Source organism: Nyctibius grandis, chromosome Z, assembly GCF_013368605.1.
Source record: "Nyctibius grandis isolate bNycGra1 chromosome Z, bNycGra1.pri, whole genome shotgun sequence".
In the NCBI taxonomy this organism is placed as follows: Eukaryota; Metazoa; Chordata; class Aves; order Nyctibiiformes; family Nyctibiidae; genus Nyctibius; species Nyctibius grandis.
Window position 1 is genome coordinate 63,755,849 of NC_090695.1, and position 24,194 is coordinate 63,780,042.

At 39.3% G+C, this 24,194-nt stretch overlaps 1 protein-coding gene across 5 annotated transcripts in view; it reads left to right on the forward strand.

Annotated features, from left to right (window-relative positions):
- CDC42SE2 (CDC42 small effector 2) overlaps nucleotides 1–23,888 on the forward strand; it is a 99,112-nt gene extending 75,224 nt beyond the window's left edge. For all 5 annotated transcript variants that reach the window (XM_068422831.1, XM_068422833.1, XM_068422832.1 and 2 more), the window contains 3 exons: nucleotides 14,603–14,704; nucleotides 21,343–21,460; nucleotides 21,901–23,888. In XM_068422831.1, coding sequence (XP_068278932.1) covers nucleotides 14,603–14,704; nucleotides 21,343–21,441 — 201 coding nt within the window. In that variant the 3' untranslated portion in view covers nucleotides 21,442–21,460; nucleotides 21,901–23,888. The remainder of the gene's footprint in view (nucleotides 1–14,602; nucleotides 14,705–21,342; nucleotides 21,461–21,900) is intronic.
- Nucleotides 23,889–24,194: the final 306 nt, after the last annotated feature.

Genomic DNA, 24,194 nt, shown 5'->3' on the forward strand with positions numbered 1-24,194 from the left:
TCTGGGCTCGGCCATCCAGCCAGTTTTTAACCCATCTAAGAGTCCACCCATCCAAGCCCCGGGCAGCCAGTTTGTCCAGGAGGATGCTGTGGGAGACAGTGTCGAATGCCTTACTGAAGTCTAGATAGACTACATCCACAGCCCTGCCCTCATCTACTAAGCAGGTCACTTGGTCATAGAAGGAGACCAGGTTGGTCAAGCAGGACCTGCCTTTCATAAATCCATGTTGGCTGGCCCTGATGCCCCGATTGTCCTGCATGTGCCGTGTAATGGCACTCAGGATGATCTGTTCCATCACCTTGCCTGGCACTGAGGTCAGGCTGACAGGCCTATAGTTCCCTGGATCATCCTTCCGACCCTTCTTGTAGATGGGCGTTACATTTGCTATTTTCCAGTCAGCTGGAACTTCTCCAGTTAACCAGGACTGCCGGTAGATAATCGAGAGTGGTTTGGCAAGTTCGTTTGCCAGTTCCTTCATTACTCTGGGGTGAATCCCATCCGGGCCCATAGCCTTGTGGGTGTCCAACTGGCACAGCAGGTCACTAGCTGTCTCCTCCTGGATTACGGGGGGTTCACACAGCCCCCCGCCCCTAACTTCAGGCTCTGGGGGCCAAGTCTCCTGAGGACAACCGTTCTTGACATTAAAGACCAAGGCAATCTCCATGGTGCTCAGTGTGGCAATGCCAAAGCTTCCCTTGTTTTGCTGACTGTTAAAGAACCATGTTTTCCTATTCTTCCTATCTTAAGAAGCTCTTAAATATGGGCTTATTCTGGCAAGACCAGTAGATCTGACACACTAAGAAAGCCACTATATTTCCTGGAGATTTCTACAGTGGATCCAGCTTCAGAGCTGCCAGTACTAAACTGAAGGAACGGTGTCAAAAAGTATGCAAGCAGGAGACACAATAATACAGTAATAGAAATTCTGCTCTCACAGTAATGAATTTATCATAGATAACTTACTGCAGAAGACCTGAAAGACAATGAGGGATAAGCTTGCCACAGAAATGGATTAGTAAGTAGAAAGATTTTTCTGAACATTATGAGCAGCCAACACTGCCTTTAAAAATGATTGTGTGATGTGTTGTTGATCCTATTCGTGAGTCTGGCAGTAAATTCTAAATAATTAATGTACCTGAGACTTTGTCCTCAGCAAAATTTGTGTGTCCTCTTAGTGCGGCTAGTGGAAGACTAAGGAGCTATTGCTACTGCTCCTGAATACCTCTTTTCAAGGTATTTAGAAGAGTAGAATTTGACAAATAAATTAGGAATAGGGGGCACTTTCTGACTTGATGAAATTTAAATAGTTAATGATTGTTTACACTCAAGACCTGTGGAATTGTGGCATGCCTCAGCTAGACTATGCAAAAGTGCCTGTATGTGCTTAGAACTGGTGTTTTCCTTTTGATAGGAGGCTGGACAAGGCAGCAAGGATTCCTGTGTTTTGCCAGGGAAAGAAAACACTCCTTGAAAGGACTTCCTTTTTATGTTCCTTGCTGAACTGAAACAGGTAGTAATACAGTGCTTGACTACACGTTTTCCATCACAATGGCCTTTTTTTCTTCATTGTCTTTCGAGCCTGTGGATTTGCAGTGGCACACCATGTTGCTCTTCCTTTTCCCCCATGCTTCAATTAGCTCCTGTACAACTTCCCTTCTGTCTTTTGGGGTTATTATTTGCCACACTTTGGGCACAGGCTTTTGTGTTGCTGCTTTGTGTCAAATGCTATTCTGAATATGACAAAAGCTGAGCAGAAAGCTATTTTAAGTCTCGGTGCAGCTGTTGATTTGAACATTTCTTAAGGGTTGCTGGTAGAGTACTATTCCAGAGATGCTTCTACCTGTGCTACACGTGGGCTCAGCATCTAAGCATCCCTAAAATATCTACTGGGCCATCTATTGCTAAATTGTCTTGCATGCTTGTTGTATTGTATTTTTTATTTTGTGTATAATACCATAATTTCCATGTCCACTACTGGGATCACCTTTCAAATGCGTGACTATTTTTCATAGTATAGGAAGAACAGAGGAGGCTGTTCCTGCTTCCCTTGTGTACGTTGTAACTCCTTTTTGCTTTGATGTTTCAAGAGCAAGCAAAGACAGACTACATCATAATGTATTTTGGGATGCACTTGTTCCAGTGACTTACCTAAAATGAACTGGATGAACAGGTTTCCAACACTGACAGTCAGATTTGGGAGCTTTGCAGAAGTGCTCACAGGAGCAAGAAGTGAGATGGCCCCTGAAGCAAATTCATAATTCCATGTTTATGAATGCTTCTCCTGCAAAATGGGGAACCTGAGGCCGTGTGACAGTGCTCATACGTTCATGAGGTAACTGGTCAGGATGCCTTTGGGGCAGCAAGGAGAACCCAGAGATAATGATGAGTTCACACAGGTGACAAATAACTTAGCAAGGAAGTGCTGATAGGAAGATTGCCAGAAAGGTCAGCAGTCAGTCTTATGGACCCGACATACACAAAACTGTGATTTAAGGGATTGCTTCCCTTAAAAAAGGATTTGTACAAAAAATAAGAAAGTATCTTCATTCAGATCAAGTTCACTTTGATAAAACTTCAGTGAGAAGTAAGTAGTACAGTGCACCACTAGAACACCAGGTGAATATTTAGGTATTTCATTGCATATGTATATAAACAAACAAGAAGCTGCTGCTATTTGGACAAACTAATGTCAGGCTTTGAAGGTGACATTCACAGAGGTATTTAGAAGCTGATGAATTCACTATGTCTGTGGTTGTTGACTCTTGAGGATATTATTATTAAATATTGTGGCATCTTCTCCCAGTAAGGGAATTACTATGAGTTGCATGCAGACGTTTTGTGAAAATGCTACATGTGCCCTGATTTGTTGTCCTAGTCAAAGGTGAATCGCAATGTACAGTACCAAACTGCAGCTTGTGAGCACATACGACAGTGCCTTTAGAGCTATTATATTCAAAGCAGTAGATGTTTTGACTAGCTGGTCCAGAGAAAGTGTTAGACTTATTAAGTGATTGGTTTTGTATGGTGAGTGTGACTGAGGATCCTGTATCTGGCAGTGGCTGTCACCCATTGGGAGATAATATTTCCATTTATTTTTTGTACTTCTCTGTAATGGAGTTTGGTATGTGCATATCATTCCAATGTAGAAGATTCTACAGAGTGTACATAGGAGTACAGAAGGCTTATATGTAATCTATCTTATGCAACATGTATGCTTCCATATAGGTGCGAATATGTGCAGATACCTGCATATTCAGGACATAACAAATTGTTTGTATTAGCCAGCTAGCTCTAGGAAGTCTCACTACAGGATTTGCGAGCATGAAATATAACTTCTTAACAGAAGAATTTCAATACACAGTGCACTTAAGGACACCCAAAGCTTTTTTTTGTGTTGTAGCTCGTGGGGAGACATGACACATTCATTTGGCTGAGCAGGAGGGACTACATGTTGTAATCCTGCCACACGTCCCCTAGAGAACTACAGCTCTTGTCATGCCAGATGACCTTTCAAGTATTTCCTATGTTCTTGTTGGAAAAGGTCAGCGAGTGAAAGGAAAGAGAGCTCAACGTGACGCAGGTTGCAGTATGTTCTTACTAGGACTTTAGGATTTGGTTTATTTAAAAAGCTATTAGAAATTGCCAGAAAGTTTTTATTGTGGTGTATCTTCACATTATTTTTTTAATCTGTATCTTTTAACATTACGATTTGGATCACTGGGGAGAATCTACTGCATCTCTGTTACAGCAAAGTCAATTCAAACCTGCTCTACATTCTTACTCTTCATCACCAGCTGAAATTAGAGACTTGGAAAGTAACCTAGGTGACAAGAGACCTTCTAGTGCAATGCACCTACTCAAAGAAGAACCAAATGGACTGACTTTTGCAGGGCTGTGTCCAGTTGTGTTCTGGGGATTTCCAAGGATGAACATCCACATTCATTGGTTTCTTGGTCCAGTGCTTGACCACCTACATAACTTTTTTTTTTTTTTAATTTAATCAGTATTTTCTATGTTGCAACTTCAGGTTGTGGCTTCTCATACTATCACTGTGCAAGTCCAAGTCAGCCTGTCTTCTGTACCCCTCCTGTTAGGTAGTGGAAGACCATTAGGCCCACAAGGAGATGTCTCTTCTTAAGGATGAACAAACCCACTCTTTCAGTCTCTCCTTCTATGCCATGTGCGGCAGAGTTTTTGTCCCTCACCTGTGTCATGGCTCTGGATTCACTCCAAAAGGTGCAGTGAGAAACTTTGTTTCCAGCTGCGTGGATTGGTAATAAGCACTTGTTCCAAGCAACAGCTAACACATTGGAAGTTACACAGCTTGGCAACTGTAAGAAAAGAGTATATGTTAAATGCTAAATTTTGATTTTTGGTGAGATACCACAAGCCAGTATCACAGACTTGTTCCTTTAATCACGCCCTGCTGTCCTTATCATTGATGAATTACCTGTTACTCTACAGTCAGACTGCATACCCTGCCTGCCTAAAGACATTAAAGAAGTATGGTTGCTATAGCAGAAAACCATATTGTTATCTTAGATGACAGTTTTGTTTTTTAAACTGTGTTAAAGAGTTTTTAAGAGGCATTAATCACTGAAAGCAATGAAAATAAACTTATTGGAATGAGAACTTAGTTTGTGGCATAATGTGACAGCAAAGTTACAAGTTGTAAATGTTGTCTTAAAATTGTGCTAATGTGTATTTTGAAAAGGACAGTACATAACTAGCTATACCAAGGAATGTATTCTGATTTACTATGTGACTTTAAGCATCTGGAATGGAACAAATTGCCTTTAATGTGTGAGCTAAACACATTTCTTAAAAGACCTATTGTCTTTAGAGTCATTTGACCTCATCTGGCAAATTTTCCTGTTTATTTAGAAAACACAGGCTACAATGCCAGTTTTGTCATGTGATGACTAACACCATCATAATATAATGGAATATTGTGTAAACAGATCAGAAGGCACATACTTCAAAAGATTCAAGAAGGTGCTGAATTTGCTAAAAGCAAAGGAGCTGTTTGAGATAACAACAATATGCAGTCCAGTTTGAGGTATTCATTCACAAAACAGATTAATTCAAAGTGTACTTAAAATCAGGCTGAAAGATTTGATAAAATCAGCTTCTCTGCCATTTTAGATTCTTTTGTTTTCCCTGTACTTTTGTCTTTTTCTAAATATTAACGGAACTGCTAGTTCCTTTGCTTAGGAGTTCAGAAAGCAATCAGATTTGCTCATTCCTTTTTTGCCACTTGAGTCAGTCAGTAAATGCCAAGTGATTTTGCCTAAAGGCTAAGTCTGGTGTACATTTGATAATGAATTTATTAGATGCTAGTTATAACATTACATTATTTAAAAACTTACCTCTTTTCAATCCTTTGTCTCAATTTCCTAACTCTCCTTTAGCTAGAGAAGTCAGGCAGCATCCTGGTTTTTTGGAAAAATTGATGAAAGCTGAGTATGCTGGAGGCCTGCTACTTATCTCTGTTGTTAAAGAGCTGGCATGAAGACCTGTGCTGGTTTCCTCCTGTTTCTGTTCTGATGAAGCCCTAGTTTGTAAGATCCGTAAGCAATCAAGACTTTAAGCAATCTGCTAGAAACTGGCAATGTAAGGGACTGGGAAAAATGTGTTAGTAACGGTAGCAGCTTTGGTGTTTCGCAGTTGATGAAGATCATAGCGCTGTACAGAACATCATAACGCTGGGCTTAGATACCATGTGTTACTGCTTTAGAATAAATCTGTCACTGAAATATAGTGGTTTGGAGAGAGTGGCTAACAATTTATCTTGCATATTATCTTAGTTCTGCTTCTCTGTGTTTCTTCTGTATGGTAGACTTCTTGACATAAGGCATTTGAAACTTAAAGGTCTAGTTCTTCATCCTTGCTTCTTCAGAGAGTATGTGGTCTCCTGCAGTTCAACATAGTCAGTGTCAATTTATGGTGCAAAAGTTAAGTTAAATGTTAAAACTTTAAACATATGCTAATGCCTGACCAGAATTTTAACATTACTGTGGATGGTGTCTCTTTAATTTCATCAACTTTCGTATAGAACTGGCAGATTGTATAAATGTTGGAATTGGCAGTGTAAGCTCATGGTTTTAAAAAGCTGAAAAAAAAATGAGAGTTCGCAATATTCAGGGAAATGTTTAGAAGGTTTGCAGCCTTTTCTTCTTCAAAAATATCATTCTGGCTATATGATGATCCTATACATCCAGCCACTGGCTTCACAATACTGGTTTTCTACATAATGATCCAGTTGCTAGAGATGGGAGTGTATTAGCAGTCCAGCTTTATAGGTGTACATGCTTTTTGTTTTTAACATGAATCTCTAGATTCCTGATTAGGGAGGAAAGTGTGGAGAAATGCATCTTAAACACACAATGCACAAAAACAAATACATGGGACACCCTTGCCCCTGCAGCCCCTTTATGTGGGGTTTGATGAAAGACACTCTTAAGACGTTTTTAGGTAATTTTGTTGGGTCAATATTGGGAACCCACACACATCACTCAGACCACAGCTTGTTTTGAGAGACAGCCAGCCATACCGTGCACATTAGACTATTTTGGGAGCAGAACAGCATTTATGTGGGAGGAGAGAAAGCCACCTCGACAGGGTCATCTGATAGTTCCTATTCTGAGCAAGTACCTAGCTCTTCTAGTGTGTCAGCGTGTGGAGGATCATCTGGGTAGCACAGCATTGGGATTCTGAAGAGAGCTGCTAGTGCTCTTTTCAGTGCAGATATAAAAAGTAGGAGAGATCAAAGAAGGAAAAAAATGAAGGGTGTTTTCTTTCTTTTCAGTTTGTCCTGTAACTGTCCAAATCTCCCATCTTGAAATGCTTGACTGTCTTGTCTTTGATTAATTCCTTTCCTTAGATTTCTATCTTAGTTTTATCTTTGGCCGGCACTGCTTTTGAAGTTTCAGATGAGTTCTTGAATACAACACTAGCAAACAGCTCTATTTCAACAGAGAATTATATCATTGAAAAGTTTAATAGGTCACATTGTCCTCAGGGAAAAGTTATGAAACACCTATCTTGATTGGTGGCAAAGATCCCAGAGAGTAAATTACCGGATTAAAAGAGTTTGCTTTTTGCATTGGGTTAGCCTGAAATTAACACTAGAATGAATGGTAACAGAAGTTCTCCAAAAATGGTTGCTGTTTTAGGGTTAGTTGTGAAAGAAGGCCAAACACAATAGCTGTGAGCCTCCACATAAATGTGATAGTTCCTATTTAAAAAAAATAAAAAGGCAAATCACGTACTTACCTATCATTGTCTTGATAGTACATCCATAGAATGTTGGATGTATGAGCAGACTAGCTCTTTATCAGGAAAACAAATGCACTAGGTAGGTACAGAGGAGCATATTCCTTATTTGCATTTGTCCTGTCTACCGTAAGAACAGCAGTTGTGGTGGCTCTGCTGGGATTTGTTTTATTTTAGTAGAGTTTGGGATTTGGATTGTTTTAGTATGGAAAGATGTATTAGCTCTAGACCTCTGGCAAATGATTAGATGATGTGGTTAAAAGTTATTGTACTTCATTATGTTCAAATTACCCCAATGTTACTTAAAAGTCAAGCTTGCAAAGAGCTATTGTACAGAGTGAGTTGCTTCTTACTGTATTTGATGCTGTTTTAATGACTGAGATAGCAGTGACTGAGCAGTCTGAAAAACTGACCCTCATGATGTGGAGACAAGTTTAAAGGCTGTGTAACTTTCTAGTGTTTATGAATTCTCAGTCACCTTTCTGCTTCGAAAAGAGCAAAAGTTTTTGTGGTACTAAATGTAAATAGGCATTCTCTGACCACAGAAACTCATTCTGCAAAGCGACTTTTTATAGCATCCAGCTGGATTGTTCACGTCTATGTTCACCAGGCAGAGTTTGCCAGTAGGGAGTTAGCAAGTAGATTTATTAAGTCTTGAACCAGGCTTCAAAGAAGAATTAAGTTTCTTTAGTTATCTTCTTGCCAAGAGGGATAAGCCTGTTTTATGACAGTAATCACTTAAGAAAAGAGAAAAACTGTTTTTTGTCTTAGCTAGGTTACTGAGCCTGCAAGCCATCAGTCAGCAATCCCACTGAAGCCTCAAATGCTGCTGCAATAGCCCACTCTAATGCGGAATATTATTAATACCTTGATTTACACAATCTGCACTCCTTCTAAAGAATTAATTTTTTTAAAAAATAGTCTGAAATTAGAGAAGAGACTGATAGAAGACTGGAAAACTAATCTTGGGAAGCTGATGCTTTTACTCTGCATCAGATGAGGTGCCAAAGCATGGTGTTTTGTTTGGTTTTCCCTGATTATGTATCAAGGCTGTTTTGAAGTTAAAATACAAAAGATATTTCTCATCATTTTATTCAGAAAGGGAGACTATAAAGCACAGGGATTATGCCTCAATGAATGTCACTTCTTAGATTTTCTGCATGTGAGTCTTTGTGGCAAGCTTACAAATATTGTATTGAAATAAAGAGAAGCTGAAATAACATGTCATGAAAAATAATAGAGATAGTCTTGCGGAATAAGCAGAAATTTTGACAAATTTGAACAAAAGTTCCTCTTCTACAGATAGTTAGAATGAAAGACAAAAAGAACTGTGTCCAAAAAAAGGAAGGTGCATCACTTGGCATTTTATATATGGATCACTTAATGTTGATTTGGATCTGGTTGGAAACATGTTGCACAAGATTTGACTAGATAGATCAGATCAGCATGCTGTTCGTTTCCTTTCTAATTTAGTTTACTGTGCCCTACGTTTTTTGAAATACAGATAAGTATGAAGTGACAGAAAAATACCTTGAAATGCAATATAAGATATTAATATCTATTGTTATGTAATACATAAATATATTATGTGCAATATATTTTTACTGCATATAAAATAAGACAAAACTACATATAAATATATGGAAGCACAGTCATGAAAAATGACACTTGTAACATTTTAGTAAATGTTACAAAGTTAGCAGTAGGAAAGTGTTATCCCTGCCTTGTGGTAGGTTGATGATATTAATACATAATAATATAATGTTCTCCTCAACAGAAAAGCAACTGTATCTGTGGTAGTTTTAGAGAAGAATCAAACCAAAGATTTACTACTTGTGACTTAAATACCAAAATTTGTTATTCTTAATGTGAGGTGAAAAGTTCCAGTCTGCCCCTTCCACTAATTTGTTGCTAGTGTGGACGTGCTCTGTTTGTTCCCTGTAGTAGACTCGCATTGAGGGCAGCGGATACTCTGTTGCCTGGATTCTTACAGTTTACTTGACTGAGATTCTAAGATGCAACAAGCCAGGATAACATATAGCTGTGTAAAGAGCATTGCCCTCTGGGAAGAAGAGTGGCAGTTTTTCATGTGTGTAAAGTGGAGATAAATTAAATGGTGGGTAGTAGGAGAGAAGTGCCATATGTGGGAATTTTAATGAAGAAACATTGTTTTCAGAAACTCTACATGTTCACAATATGGCAATAACTCATCATCCCCTCTGAATTTCTTCAGTTTACACCATGTATCGCTTTATGCTTAGAAAGTATGTTCCTCATCTGCACCTGCAGTACCACTTCCATTTGAGGACTGACCAGGGCTGAGATGGAGCCTTCTGCAGGTCAAATCCATGCAGGCTTTTATGTTGCAGGGTCCTTTGAAGTGCTGTGTGTCACTTTATATTTCACTCAGACTTGGATTTGGGATATGTATCTAGCAGCTGTCTCAAAAAATCTGGTGTAGATTTAGCAGAACATGCTTTTCTGACAGCTAAACAGAAGAGATTTCTTTGCTTTTGATCCCCGGCATATACAGGTTGGTACTTGACTTTGGGATACCACTATATGATATTCTATTTGACTTCACTTGTGACTTCTACTTTTAGCAGCTGCCAGAAAGATAATTATCAGCCTGCTAGGATCTAAGTGACATCACTGAGATATTTTCTTATATGTTTGAGACCTTGATGTTACTCTGCATGTCCTTTCTTTTTCTTTTTTTGAGAGGGCCTGTCATGAAGGGCAGAGAGAGGTGCATAACTGTGCAAAGGAGAAAAATTTCCAAAACTCTTCTTTTTCATATGTATACATACAGGCAGAGAACTTGTCTAATTCAGAACTGTTGCTGTCACTGTGAAGTGGCTTGAGCTAGAAAAGTGCAGCCCAGCCTCTGGACAAAATTTGGAGACAGTCAAAACCTATCAATTCTTCCCTGCAAGCGAAAAATAGAGGGGAATAAAATGGAAATTTTACTTGCTTCTGGATCCATCAGTGGCAATTATTTGTCTGAAGAAACAAATTACAGTTTTGAATTTCTTGAAGTAGTTTTTTGAACTAAAACGGTGTTTCAGTAAAATCCTTGTGGCTTTGCTGAAGGGCAGGTTGAATACATGGTGTAATTAGTTAAATGTTTTTAAGCAGAAGTTTAAAACTGTTTATAGAAAGTTCCAAGAAACTCGCAGGGTTAAAATAATTTTTGTGTGATGCAACTGTTGGTGACTTTCTGAATTCTGATCTAGTACTTCGAAAGAGATGCTACCCTGTGTGGGTGGAAAGCATCACTTGCAGATCAAGAATAGAAGAGACGTCAATTCTTTACTTCATTACTATGGTAACTGAAATGTGATCCAGTTTCATTGCATCTAGTGTATGTTCAAAGCAAAGCTTCTGAGATGGGTCCTCAGACTGCTTCCATTCCCCTCAAACATTTAACACACAAACCTGCATCTCTTCTATTTAAAGATTGTTTATTCTTTTTGTGGCATAAATATTACCTGGTGTGTATTTCACAATCCAGATTCTGCAGAATTTTTTCAAGGGAACAAACTAAGTAGAGCCCTTAAGTGATGGCATTTCATATTCCACTTCCAGGATCCCTTTGCAGGTTTTTTTCTTCTCATCTCACCTCTGTTGTGTTCCTTGCCATCCCTTCCCCTGTTAGTAAAGGGGGAAGTGCCCTGGAACAAGGCAAGGGGAGAAAGAAAAGTCAAATACTACAATTCAGGTTTTAAACTCTCTTTGCCCGTTGATACCAAATGTTTCAGTAACTTGACCCAAACTAAGGAAGATAACAGTCAAGTTAGCTAATCATAATGTGAGCTTTCTTCTACTTCCCCCCTACTAAGAAAACATCCACAAAACACACAGATAGGGGACATAAGGTCTCATTGCAGTTAGGCTGCCAGAGTTGGGATATATATATATTCCCTCAGAAACATCGTTAAAACAAACCTGTAGGTGATACAAATATTCAGGTGCATGTATGTTGAAGTCCTTTGCACTAGCATCATAAACATGCAGTTGTTTTATAGATCACCTTTACAGTCAGATCTCGTTACTACAATGATTAGTGGTATATGTATATTCTAAGGCTAATTATTTATGGTATGTTATCAAGCAGAGTTTGAGCCATGGGTGAAGGCTAGTGGGGATTAATTTTTTCTGGGCTCTGTCAGCTTAAGTATATGACTTGCACTAGAAACAAGCATGAAAAGGCACAAGTGATACACAGAGGGAAATAAGCATGATTGAACAATTAATTTCTTCTTAAGTAAGAGATGAATTAGCTGCTTCTCAACTTGTTCCAATTAAATGTACTAAATTTACTGAAAAATCAATCTGTGTGTTAATTTTTACTGTTTGTAGAACAGTGGTATTGCATGTATTCTTACAGGTACAGGGCCTCAGAAAATACAACTTCACAATAAAATCCTGGCAAAACTCATGTTTACAGTGTCCTCTGTAAAAGCTTTGTAACCTTTCAAGGCATGCTCCTCTACTCCTGTCTCCTGTGTTACATTCCTCAAAAAGAGGCAGATTTTTATAGCACTCCCCACATCCCTTCACCATACTAACTGGTCATTTCAGTTCTGGCTGAGGCTGTGTCTACAGAAATGGCACATCCTAGTAGGAGCAGCAATGTAGTAGATCAGAACAGCCAGTGTTGGGGAACCATGATGTGCATTAGTCTGCTTCAGACTGGCTCACCTGGTCTGTTGGCCTCAATGTCCGTTAGCAATGGGAGTGCATCAGCTAGTCTTCCAGTGCAGCTTCACTCAAAAGAAGTCTAATTTGTACACTCCAAGATTACTCTGAAATTAAAATTGAAGCATGGTAAATGGGGACTGGCAAAGTTGCTTCAAAAGCCTGCTCATGATCCAAGCTAAAACAGTAATGTAAATGCAAACTGAGTGCTCCTGCAGAAAATAAAAATGTTTGATTTGCTTTCAGAGTGAACTACTTTGTAGTGTTAATATAGCAGAGCATTTAAATACGGTTCTGGTGCTTCAAGGAGATCCCACCAGTGGGCACATGCCAGGGTGTAACTGGCTGATGGCCTCTGATAAGAAACTCACTTAAGATAAGAAACAGGGTTTGATGGTGTTTAACTTAACTAGTGGTTACTGGTTGACTAGCTGATGATTAGCAGATAATCATTTACAGTCGTTCACAAGATCCAGCACTCTAATTCTGTTACTGGCGTGCCAGTGATCTTAGCAACAAGTAAAGGAGGAAAATACGTTGAGTTGCCCAAAGAGTGAGTTTGGTTGTTTGCAAAACAAATAAACAAACCAAAAATTCCAAAAGCTTTGAGATTGTCTACTTTTTCTTTGCATCAAAACTCTGCATTTCAGAAATCTACTAAAACCCAGAAATCATGGATGTATTGTTTAGACATATAAATGAATCTGACTTTGGCTGTTAGTTTTTTTAAAAGCGGGAGAGGGGCAACTACTGCAGACCTGAAACAATTTTAAGTGTTTTAATTGGAGTGGTGTGTTTCATACAGCTCTCTAGAGCTGTTTTCTGTGTCAGAGTCACAGCATATCACAATACTACATGGTGTAAATAAAGCAACATGCATTTAAAATAACCATCACACCTGGTGGAGATGCTCCTTGTCCTGAATGTGTCAGATGAGCAGTTCTCATGTTTGTTGTATGTGTAAGTAAGCTTGACTTCCAGACTGAAATATTAAAGCATTGGTGGGACATGGTAATAGATTCTGTTGTGGCTGTTTATGGCTCTAGGAACTCTACTAATGTTTTCTGCAATTGAGACATCTCGGTTAATTTCCATAAACTTTTTCTCTGTGAAAGCCCTCAAACTAAGTGAAGATGTTTTTATAGTGATGATTATATATTTAGTTGATCTTGTCAAATTTGTTGGGAGTAGAGAATTCACTAGTAGTTTTGGCATAGATCAGCTAATTTTGTTTTGCTGATTCTATGGGAGTGTTTTATGTGTTTCCCCTCACCCCAGCTATTAATATGATGCAGTAAGGTACTGAAACCTACTGAAATCTGGTTTTAGTAATAGGGAAAAGGTATGGGAAAGGATTAAATGTGTTTTATACTTGCTGGCTAAACCCCATGATGTATTCTCATAGTTGTGGACTCTGATTCATAAAGATTTAATCTGTAGCTGTGTTTCAGTAGCAGCTAGCCCACTCATGAGGCATGTACCTTCATGTCTCGAGTCTGGGTGGCCATATGATCTCATTGCAGATTAGAAACTGAGATCTCTTTAAAAATAAGACTGAGTGGACTTTAAGATGATAGGAAGCTTTTAACTGAGCTCAAGCAGTTTCTTAGCTATTACACTGTATTTTGTATGACACATGTTAAATTGAGATATTCATACTGTGCCTCATGGCTGTTGTTTTTTTTCAAATACAGGACACAGGCATACAGTGACTGCACACTGCATGATTTGCTCTGTGTAAGCTCCCTGGCTCTGGCCTAAGAAATGAGGATAGGATTTTCTTGGTTTATTCCTTTAGATGCAATGCTTAGCTGAGCAGGCAACCAAAGCAGCTTTAAGTAGAGGAAGTCCTTACTGCCTCCAAATTTTCATTTGCATGTTATTACATTAATAATAATTGAAGCTGTGACTCTGAGAAAGGGGAGGCAGAGGTTAAGCAAATCTTGCCTTCTGTTTCATGGCACAGGAACTGGAGTCCCTAATCTGGCATCCTGCCTTACTATCACACTGCATCCCTTCAGCTCACACTCTGCAACCACGTAGACTGGAAGTTACCTGAGTATACGGGGTTCAGTAAAGATATGTCTGTGACTAACCTTGGTCAAACTCAAGGCATTGTTCTGAACATCACCAGGAAGTAATATTACAAATAGTGACATAAGTTCCCATGGCATGCAAATCAGAAATTCTGTAAGTTAGCAGTTTCATAGACTATACTAATGCTCTTTGATCCTTAATTCTTGTTTTGAATGACTGAACCTCAAATTTGATCTGTCACATCATGATTTAAATACAAATATAGGCAGAAGTTACTGTATGAAATGTTGCAAATATTGCTTAATAAACCATGGAGTGTAGTAAGGTTATTTACAAATGTTTTGTTGGCATAAATGTTAGGAGTGGTGTCAGTGCTGGTCTAGTGATCTGCTGTAGATCATCCAGGTAAAAGCAAGGGACAGTATTACCAATGTTCTGGTTAAGCTGGGAATTTGGACTCTTGCTTTTTCACTCTATGAAAATATCTTACAGTGTGTGAAATATCCTATGGACTTCTACATTTATGACACACATTGATTTCGCTTTTTCAGTGACTCTCAGTGAGAGGGTTTCTTTACCTTCCTTTCAGAAAAGACGGCGGCGGATTGACCGAAGCATGATTGGGGAGCCCACAAACTTTGTTCACACAGCTCATGTAGGATCAGGAGACCTATTCAGTGGAATGAATTCGGTAAGCATGAGCAAATGAAGAATATTTCATCTTGGGCAGAATACAGGAACACTGTATGTGTATAATGTGGCTGAAGCAATGAGTCTTTCAACTATAAGGAAGAATCTCTATAAAACTGAAGAACAATCTACTAGCATCTTAATTCCAAGTCCTAAACACTTGCATTCAAGATTATGATAACATTTTTTAAATTCCTATATTTATTGACAATACATAGCAGATGCTATGTACAGGCTATGTGTAGAGTACTTTTTAAAAATGCGTTCTGATGGCATGTATGAATTAAAATAGAGGTATATTTGAAAATATACTAGATTATTTTAGAGAAAACTTTTTGAAGTGTCTTATAATTGACTACATTTCTTATCTTAAATGCTTTAAGCTATTTTAAATATAGTTCATGTAAAACTCTTGACTTACCTTGGTTTATGGTGCACACAAATATTTTTAGGTGTCCTTGTTGAGGTTTTCTATATTTTTGTAGCGCTGTTTGCAGTGTCAATTATTTCCAGAGCAAGGAACAATGTCACAGGCAAGGTTTTGTGGCTTCCTGTAGATGATAAGAGCAATAAATATTTTTCTCTCTCTGAAAGTGAAAAACGGAGGCGAAGATAGATACTGAAAATCAGCTTATGAGGATAGATTTCTTTTGTACAGCTTCATATTTATGTGAAACGTCAATCTGTTTTTAAGGTCAATAATATGCAATCTAGAAAAGGGTCATATGTAGATAATGATGAAAAATGCTTCTTGACAAGGGAGAAGAGAGTTCTGTCAGAGATATCAGAATAGAGAGCAGAGCTGTAAAGAAAAGAGACGGTTTTAATGTAGGCAAGTGAGGTAATTTGTAGTTTCAGCTAGTTTACAGCTTATTGAGATACAACAAAAACATTTGCAACGCAGTATGTATTGGGGAAGGGCAAAGCTAGAAAATCTGACATGACAAACAATATACTATGTTTTCCCAGAAACAACATAATGGATTGGAAGTTATTTGTACTAAAAACATTTGTGAGCAAGTTAAATGGACAAACAGAGCTTCAGCTTGATAAAATTCAGTTAAAGCTAGTTACCTATTTAATGCAATATAGCACATTAATATTTAAAGCAATTATAAATTGAAATAATAAAGTGATAATAAAGTGAGCAGTTTTCTTTATTTTTTCTTTAAAGCATGGCTTTTTGCTTTTTAAGTGTTTGTTGTCCCTTCTCTGAGAACTTTCCTCATTCTCACAGCTGAGCTGCCTCATGTGAGGTTTGCAGTGATTGCTGCTTAGCTCTTTCACCTCAGACTTTCCCCCTTCTTGCCCTCTCCTTTGCCTTGTGTAATATCCAATTCATCTCCAGATAGTAGGTAATCATTATTGCCTCTCTACATATACTTTTTCATTTTGAATGCTCAGAACTGGCTATCTCTTTCTCTCACTTTTTTTAATTTGGATAATGTGCTGTGTCAATGGCCAGAGTGATTTTTCTGATCGCAGATAGAAAGGATCTGTATGCAAAAAATAATCCTTTTTTCCCTCTCTCTCTTCAGAAGCACAAATCTCTACTTTTTCACACTGCTTATTTTCCTGCCTCTTATGTGGTAACTTACTGTGGTAATATTGCATCCAGTCTCCTTGTTCAGTCTTCACAGTGTAAATTCTTCAAGGACCTCCTTGGAGGTATCCCATGGGTTAGGGCTCTAGAGGGCAGGGGGGTCCATGAGAGCTGGTCAATATTCAAACATCACTTCCTTCAAGCTCAAGATCGGTGCATCCCTATGAGTAAGAAGTCAAGCAAAGGGGGCAGGAGACCTGCATGGATGAGCAAAGAGCTTCTGACAAAACTGAAATGGAAGAAGGAAGTCTATGGAATGTGGAAAAAGGGACAGGCTACTTGGGAGGAATACAGGAAGGTTGTCAGAGTATGCAGGGAGGCGACAAGGAAGGCCAAGGCCTGCTTGGAATTAAATCTGGCAAGGGACATCAAAGACAACAAGAAGGGCTTCTTCAAGTACATCAGCAGCAAAAGGAACACTAGGGAAAACGTGGGCCCGCTGCTGAATGAGGAGGGTGCCCTAGTGACGGAGGATGCAGAGAAGGCAGAGTTACTGAATGCCTTCTTTGCCACAGTCTTTACTACTAAGGCCAGCCCTCAAGAATCCCAGACCCTGGAGGTACAAGAGAAAGTCTGGAGAAAGGAAGACTTTCCCTTGGTTGGGAAGGATCAAGTTAGAGATCATTTAGACAAACTGGACACCCACAAATCTATGGGCCCCGACGGGATGCACCCACGAGTGTTGTGGGAACAGGCAGACGTTATTGCCCAGCCACTCTCTATCATCTTTGAAAGGTCATGGAGAACAGGAGAGGTTCCCAAGGACTGGAGGAAGGCCAATGTCACTCCAGTCTTTAAAAAGGGTAAGAAGGAGGACCCAGGCAACCACAGGCCTGTCAGCCTCACCTCCATCCCTGGAAAGGCGATGGAGCAGCTCATTCTGGATGCCATCTCTAAGCATGTGGAGAAGGTCATCAGAAGTAGTCAACATGGATTCACCAAGGGGAAATCATGCTTGACCAATCTGATAGCCTTCTATGGTGACATGACTGGCTGGGTTGATGAGGGGAGAGCAGTGGATGTTATCTACCTTGACTTCAGCAAGGCTTTTGACACTGTCTCCCATAACATCCTCATCGGAAAGCTCAAGGAGTGTGGCTTAGATGAGTGCGCAGTGAGGTGGACCGAGAACTGGCTGAACGACAGAGCCCAGAGGGCTGTGATCAGTGGTGCTCAGTCTAGTTGGAGGCCTGTAGCTAGTGGTGTTCCCCAGGGGTCAGTACTGGGTCCAGTCCTGTTTAACTTATTCATCAATGACCTGGACGAAGGAACAGAGTGTACACTCAGCAGATTTGCTGATGACACAAAACTAGGAGGGGTGGCCGATACATCAGAAGGCTGTGCTGCCATTCAGCGAGACCTGGACAGGCTGGAGAGCTGGGCAGAGAGGAACCTCATGAAGTTCAACAAAGGCAAGTGTAGAGTCCTGCACCTTGGGAGGAATAATCCCATGCACCAGTACAGGTTGGGGGCTGATCTACTGGAGAGCAGCTCTGCAGAGAAGGACCTGGGTGTTCTGGTGGACAACAAGTTCACCCTGAGCCAGCAATGTGCCCTTGTGGCTAGGAAGGCCAATGGTATCCTGGGGTGCATTAGGAAGAGTGTGGCCAGCAGGTCAAGGGAGGTTATACTGCCCCTCTACATGGCCCTGGTGAGGCCACATCTGGAGTACTGTGTGCAGTTCTGGGCCCCCCAGTTCAAGAAAGATAAGGAATTACTGGAGAGAGTCCAGCGAAGGGCTACAAAGATTATCAGAGGACTGGAGCATCTCTCTTATGAGGAGAGGCTGAGAGAGCTGGGTCTGTTCAGATTGGAGAAGAGAAGACTGAGGGGGGATCTTATCAATACTTACAAATACCTTAGGGGTGGGTGTCAAGAGGAGGGGGCCAGACTCTTCTCAGTGGTGCCCAGTGACAGGACAAGGGGCAATGGGCACAAGCTGAAACATGGGAAGTTCCATCTGAATATGAGGAGGAACTTCTTTACTTTGAAGGTGACAGAGCACTGGAAGAGGCTGCCCAGGGAGGTTGTGGAGTCTCCTTCTCTGGAGATATTCAAAAGCCGCCTGGACGCAACCCTGTGCAACATGCTCTAGGGGAACCTGCTTTGGCAGGGGGTTGGACAAGATGATCTCCAGAGGTCCCTTCCAACCCTTAACCATTCTGTGATTATGGTGTTAACCTCCAAATTTTTTTTTTTGCCGCTTAATTTCTTTTATGGTATGGACATTATACTCCTTTGTGAACCTCCTTGTGCCTTGTCTCTTCTGAATACCCTGAGAGGACCTCTTGCAATTTCATTAGCTTTTCCCATATAAATTTGGTTCTTCATCCGCTATGTGCTCTGTGACTTTTTTCATCAGCATTGTTCTTCATTACATATCCTTATGATTCTGAGTATAGTAGTTTTCTGACTACTGAAATATTTTGCTTTCTCGTTTGCCTTCTCTGTAGAGCGCCTTGCTTCTTTGTCAAAGGTACACTTAAACAGTAGGAGGCCTCTGTGCACTGTTTCTTTCTCATTCCCATAACTTTCTTCTTATTTTACCTTCATATTCCATGGTGAAATCTCTCACTTTCTTCTTCTGCTTCATATTCTTCAGTTTAGTCTTTGATTTCGTGTATTCCATCCTTTTATCAGTTTTCTCTTGTTTTCTTTCTCAAGGACCCTCTGTGCTATTTCCTAATTCTAAAAGGGAGAGAAAGGAAAGGAAGGAAGGAAATTAATGAGATAGATAAGTAGCACAATGGATTGTATGATCTTTAATTGGTGCAATCCTCTCCCCCTTCCCAAATCTTTAAATCCTTATCCCATCTAAATTGTACATAAGAGAGAAGAACCTTGCTGTTATATATCATCAAGGGAAAGCAATGGCATCTTTGGGAAAGAAAAAAAATAATTGCGTGTCATGGTGCTTGTTCTTGTAGCTCAGACTGCGTCAAAAGGAGGATGCTTCAGAAAGAATGCCACCATATTGTTAGCCTACAATTGTTAGATCTGCTTTTTGCTCACTGTTTTTAACATTGTATGTCTCCTATATAAGTTTTCATATCCATAATAGCCACTGAACTGTTAATGCAGCCAAGTTTAATTTTCTGAGTTCTCTTTGCTTTAGGTATAACAGCTTCTGCATTTTAGACTGATACTTCCTTACCCACTAACACAAATGTCCATATGTGTGACTCAAGTACCAGCGAAATTATTCTAACCTTTAGAAGTACTCATAAAAATTAACACTTAGCCTTGCAATTTGTGTTGATTTGCTGTTCTCCAAAATTTTGAAGTCATGTAGGCAAGTTGTCAGACTGGAAGGTGACATGGCCTGGAGATATTTTTCTAGCTCTTTTTCACTAGAGGCAGGGTTTGTTCAGATGAAATTAATGCCATCCTCAAGTCATTCTTGTGAATACATTTACATGTAGATTAATTATTTTCTGAGAAAAAAAAAAGATTAAATTCAAATTCCTTTTATTCCAATGAGCAACAGAAGATGCTTGGTGAAGACGATGACCAGCTGGGTGAAATGTGGAAGTTCGTAAACCCCATCCCATGAATGTGGTTGCACTTCTCCACACTTCCTTACTGAGTTTGTAGACTCTGATGTCCGACCCAGTAAGAGTACTGGCTGTGAACACTTTTCCCGGAAGAAAAATGTGAATGTAACATTGCTTTGCTGCAGCTGTATCCCTTATTTGAGTAAAGCACCAAGGTAGATAATGGTTTTACATTGCGCGGCTTAAATACATATACAGCACTGCAATATGCCATTCTGTTGAAGACAACAATCCTAAAACATGCTCTTTTTTTCACATTGGTTTGAGAAACTGTGTGTAAGAAAGAGCTGTGCTGATTTGTTTTGTGTGTGTACGCGTGTGTTTTGCTTTGCTGTGAAAAAGAATATACTCTTTTGTCTTTGTAGACAGAGAAAATATCGTGCAAGCTACTTGGAAATATTTCTTCAGTGCTATTTTAATACAGCTTTCTAGTGATGTTTTGAGGTCTCTGTGAAGAAGCATACATGTAATAATTGCAAGTGGTACCCTGCAGGTATAGGCTTTGCTGCAAGTTCAATTTCAGAAGCTGTAGCCTTGAATGAATATGTTGGTTTGTGCTTATTGTGTTCTTGTTATGTATGCTCTGGGGCACGAAGAGAAACAGGCCAAACCTTTAAGGTTGGAGTTGTCTTCCTGCAGGCACTTGGAGATTATTATTTTGACTCATGCAACACAAGCAGGAAACAACTATGGATTCCCTTCCTTTTTGTTGACAAAGGCAATGAAAGCCATAGAGGGATGTGCAAGTCTATGTATGTGTGTGTGGGGGAGAGTGTCTTTATGTATTCTTTTGCATCAGGCTAAAAATACCTTCAAACAAGCTGTTTCCAGGCAAGCTGATAGACTGAGTATGATTTAAACAATAAATGCCCTGCCTTTTAAAGGAATAGTAGCAATTAAGGAAAGAGGTGAATGCTGTTATGTAAATAGAAAAATAGAAAGCTTTCCACAAACCAAAAGCTCCTTTTTGGTTTAGAAAGTCCTTTTTTAATTATCTGAAGTTAGCCATACAATGCAGATACTATCCAGATATTTTGTAAGTTGTCTATTATATTTTTAACATAATGGTGTCAACTTCTTTCGTTTATCATACTTGGCAAAAAACGTTTTCCATATAACAAGATAAATTATAGCTTGTCAGATGGAGTGGAGTTGGATACCAGTGAGGGATTTGATTAATTTTTTTTTGAGTAATCAAGTGGCTCAGTGAAAGCCTGAATCAGCCACTTTTCTTTGGGAGAGAGGAAAAACTTCTGCCTCAGCACCAGTTCTTCCATCTCTCCTGCTGAGTTGCCTGCAGAAGTGAAAATTCCAGCAAGCCTACACTGCCCATGTCCTCATGCAAAAGTAATGTAGCTTTAACGGTAAAGAAGCACTTGAAAACCAAACCTAAACAAGAAATAAAATTGGAAGGAAGAAGATGCCATAGCTCACTAACTGCCTTTCTTGTTTCCTCTGCCCCCCTTTCCCTTTTGTCTCCAGGTCAGCTCAATTCAGAACCAAATGCAGTCCAAGGGAGGCTATGGAGGTGGCATGTCTGCAAGTGTTCAGATGCAACTTGTAGATACAAAGGCAGGATAACTTTGGGGATACCTTTCCAGTAAGTATTGCACTCTGCTTTTTAGGCACTGTTAGAGCAGTAGGAAGAACAACGATCCTACTTCAAAATTAGCTCCCTATAAATAGCTGTGTCTTCATGATGCCCAATTTTAAATGCATTTCTGAATAAAAAAATTCAATATCATGTAAGCGTGTTAATTTTTTCACACAACGAACAAGAGATTGTCCTGACTGCATCAGTCTGTCTGTAAGCCTGTTTTATACCTAAGATGATATTGTAGGCAAATCTTTGCAGTGAAGTTAGTTGTATAACAAATTTCGGAAGAATTCTGTGATATGATTAGAGTACCATTTTTACAACAGTTCCATCCATTTAAGCATACCATGTATGGTGTTAAATCAATGAATAGCAATGTAACAGTAGGAAAATGGTCACTCAGAATGTTCAAAACTCAGTTTAGTGTCTTCTCTGTCTTCCAGGATTACATGAGTTCCTGTACCTTCTTTCCTGTGTCCCCTCCTTTGCCTTGGTGACTGCTTTCTGTGCTCATGACGAGAGAAGTGATGGCTCATTGTTCACCCTTTGTGATTACTCCAGTGAAAAGTTGCTGTTCTGCTCTGATGATGCCATTTATCAGATTGCTCTGACCGTGCCTTTCAATGGCATGCACACATTGGCCTCTGCCGGTATCATGGACATAGTGCTGTTTAGGATTGGTTTTAGCTTTTTGTTTGTTTTAAGGCAAATTAAAGCATCAACCTTAGCATCCCTCATCCCTCACAAATACTAATGCACAACATTCTGTTGCTTTTTAGTCTTTAAATCTTTTCTCCACTCAAATAATTTAGAAATGAGTGAGTTTCCATTAATGTCTTCAATCATCTATAGTTCATACCCATTTTTGAATGGTCTAGGACCTGCAAGCACAAATGATTATTTCATACAAAATCAGCAGAGTAGATGACTGCATGCTTTGTGAGGTTGCTTTGTATGGTGGCCTGCTTGGTGCTAGAAGGAAAAAAAAAATTGCTTACTGGAGACTAGTGAAAAATTTTGCTGTGGCACAGAGCCATGCCTGTTTCTGAAAAAGGACTTGTAACTTAGCTACTGCAGAGTTATGTCTTTATTTTAGTTTTTATCCAACTGGTCTTGAAATAATAAAGAGAGAGCTTGCATTCACGAGGCATTTGTTGTAAATGTTCAGTATATTTATTTGGAAAGAGCTGACCTTGAGACTGTAAACCAGTGTAGTACCGTATCTAAGTGGTGTGGAAGCGCTTTAGTCTATTTAGAAAAGAAAAGCATCATGTTTGGCTGCTTCTTTTTCTCTCTACAGTTTTTCTTAATTTTAGTCTGTATGGTCATTTCCAGTAGCAGCATGTCAGACTGCCTGCAATATTAGCTGAAATGTTTAGTAGACCTCTCTAAGTAGTTGGCAGTTTCTGTGTACTAAATAAAATATATAGGGGCCATGGAAGCTGCTAAAAGCAACTTACTAATCTGGCAGAACAGATGCCAATGAAAACAACATACAGGGTGACTTTTTACTAAGTCAGTAAAACACGTTTTGCTCAGGTTCCAAAGCATGTTTCTTTCACACGTTGTGAAATTGTATTTTAATATTGCACTGTTTTCAGATTATCTCTGTAAATGGTCCCTTTTTTCCCTCCTTGGTGGTGGTTTGAAAGAAGACAATGATTTGAGTCCTGGTTGAGTTAAATCTTTATGTGAAAAAAAAAATCCTAACAAGGCATAACTGAGCCTAGTCTGATCCATTTTTATATGTAAACACGCATGTGTTCATAAATATAGATTGCTTTCATAAATGATTCCTTATTCTTTTCTCATCCTTTCCCTGATTTCACATTGCAACAGCTGTCATGTTGATTTAAACATGTATGAACGTACCTACTCTTCTCTCAGTTCACAAACAACACACAAAATACAGGGCCATGGAAGCACTTTGCCTTCCCTAAGTTATGGGTGTCCAGTGGTAGGTGTCAGTTATCTGATTGAATAGTTCCAGTTAGGCTGGATAGTCTTCACTGATAAAGGTACTGATTCGTGATGACAGAAGATCAAGATGTTCAATTATCTGGGTGCATAAACACATGGCAGTGCAGCGATATGTTTCTTTTTTTAGGGGTCAGCATTTCCAATGCCACTTTATCAATGAGTCTTACAATTAGTAAGACTATTAGTCTATCAATTAGTCTACTACAATTACAAAATTATTTTAACTTTGTCATTGGTAACAGCGGCTTACATTTGCTTGCCAAACCTATCTTGCACTTGTCAAAATGTTTTCAGCTCAATAGCGAGGAAAAAAAAATTGACATATTTTTATAACAGACATACATTTTTTGTACATTGTGTTCATTCTTGAATAAAGTCAGTTCAGTGTTGGCTTGTAGATATTAAAAGGAAAGTATTGACTTTGATTCAATAAATGTTTTCTTTCAGTTGATGGCCTACCCTTTTTCTTTTTCATTAATTACCTTTGCATTAGAAAATGTTTGCAATCTACAGGCAAATTTGTAGTGAAAATTCTCTGAAGAGTAAGCTATTAGTGTCAATAAGTAACTTGCAGCCTTGAGTTTTTTTCATGCCACTTGCCCCTTTTGTTGCCAAGTGGATTAAACCACAATTTTGTTGGCAGTTTTGTTGCATTGATTTAGCATGTATACCAGGGGCTTCTGCAAGGATCCTTGAGGGAAGGTTTCTTAAAAAAATACACTGGAAACCTCAAGGGAAGGTTTCTTACAAAAATACA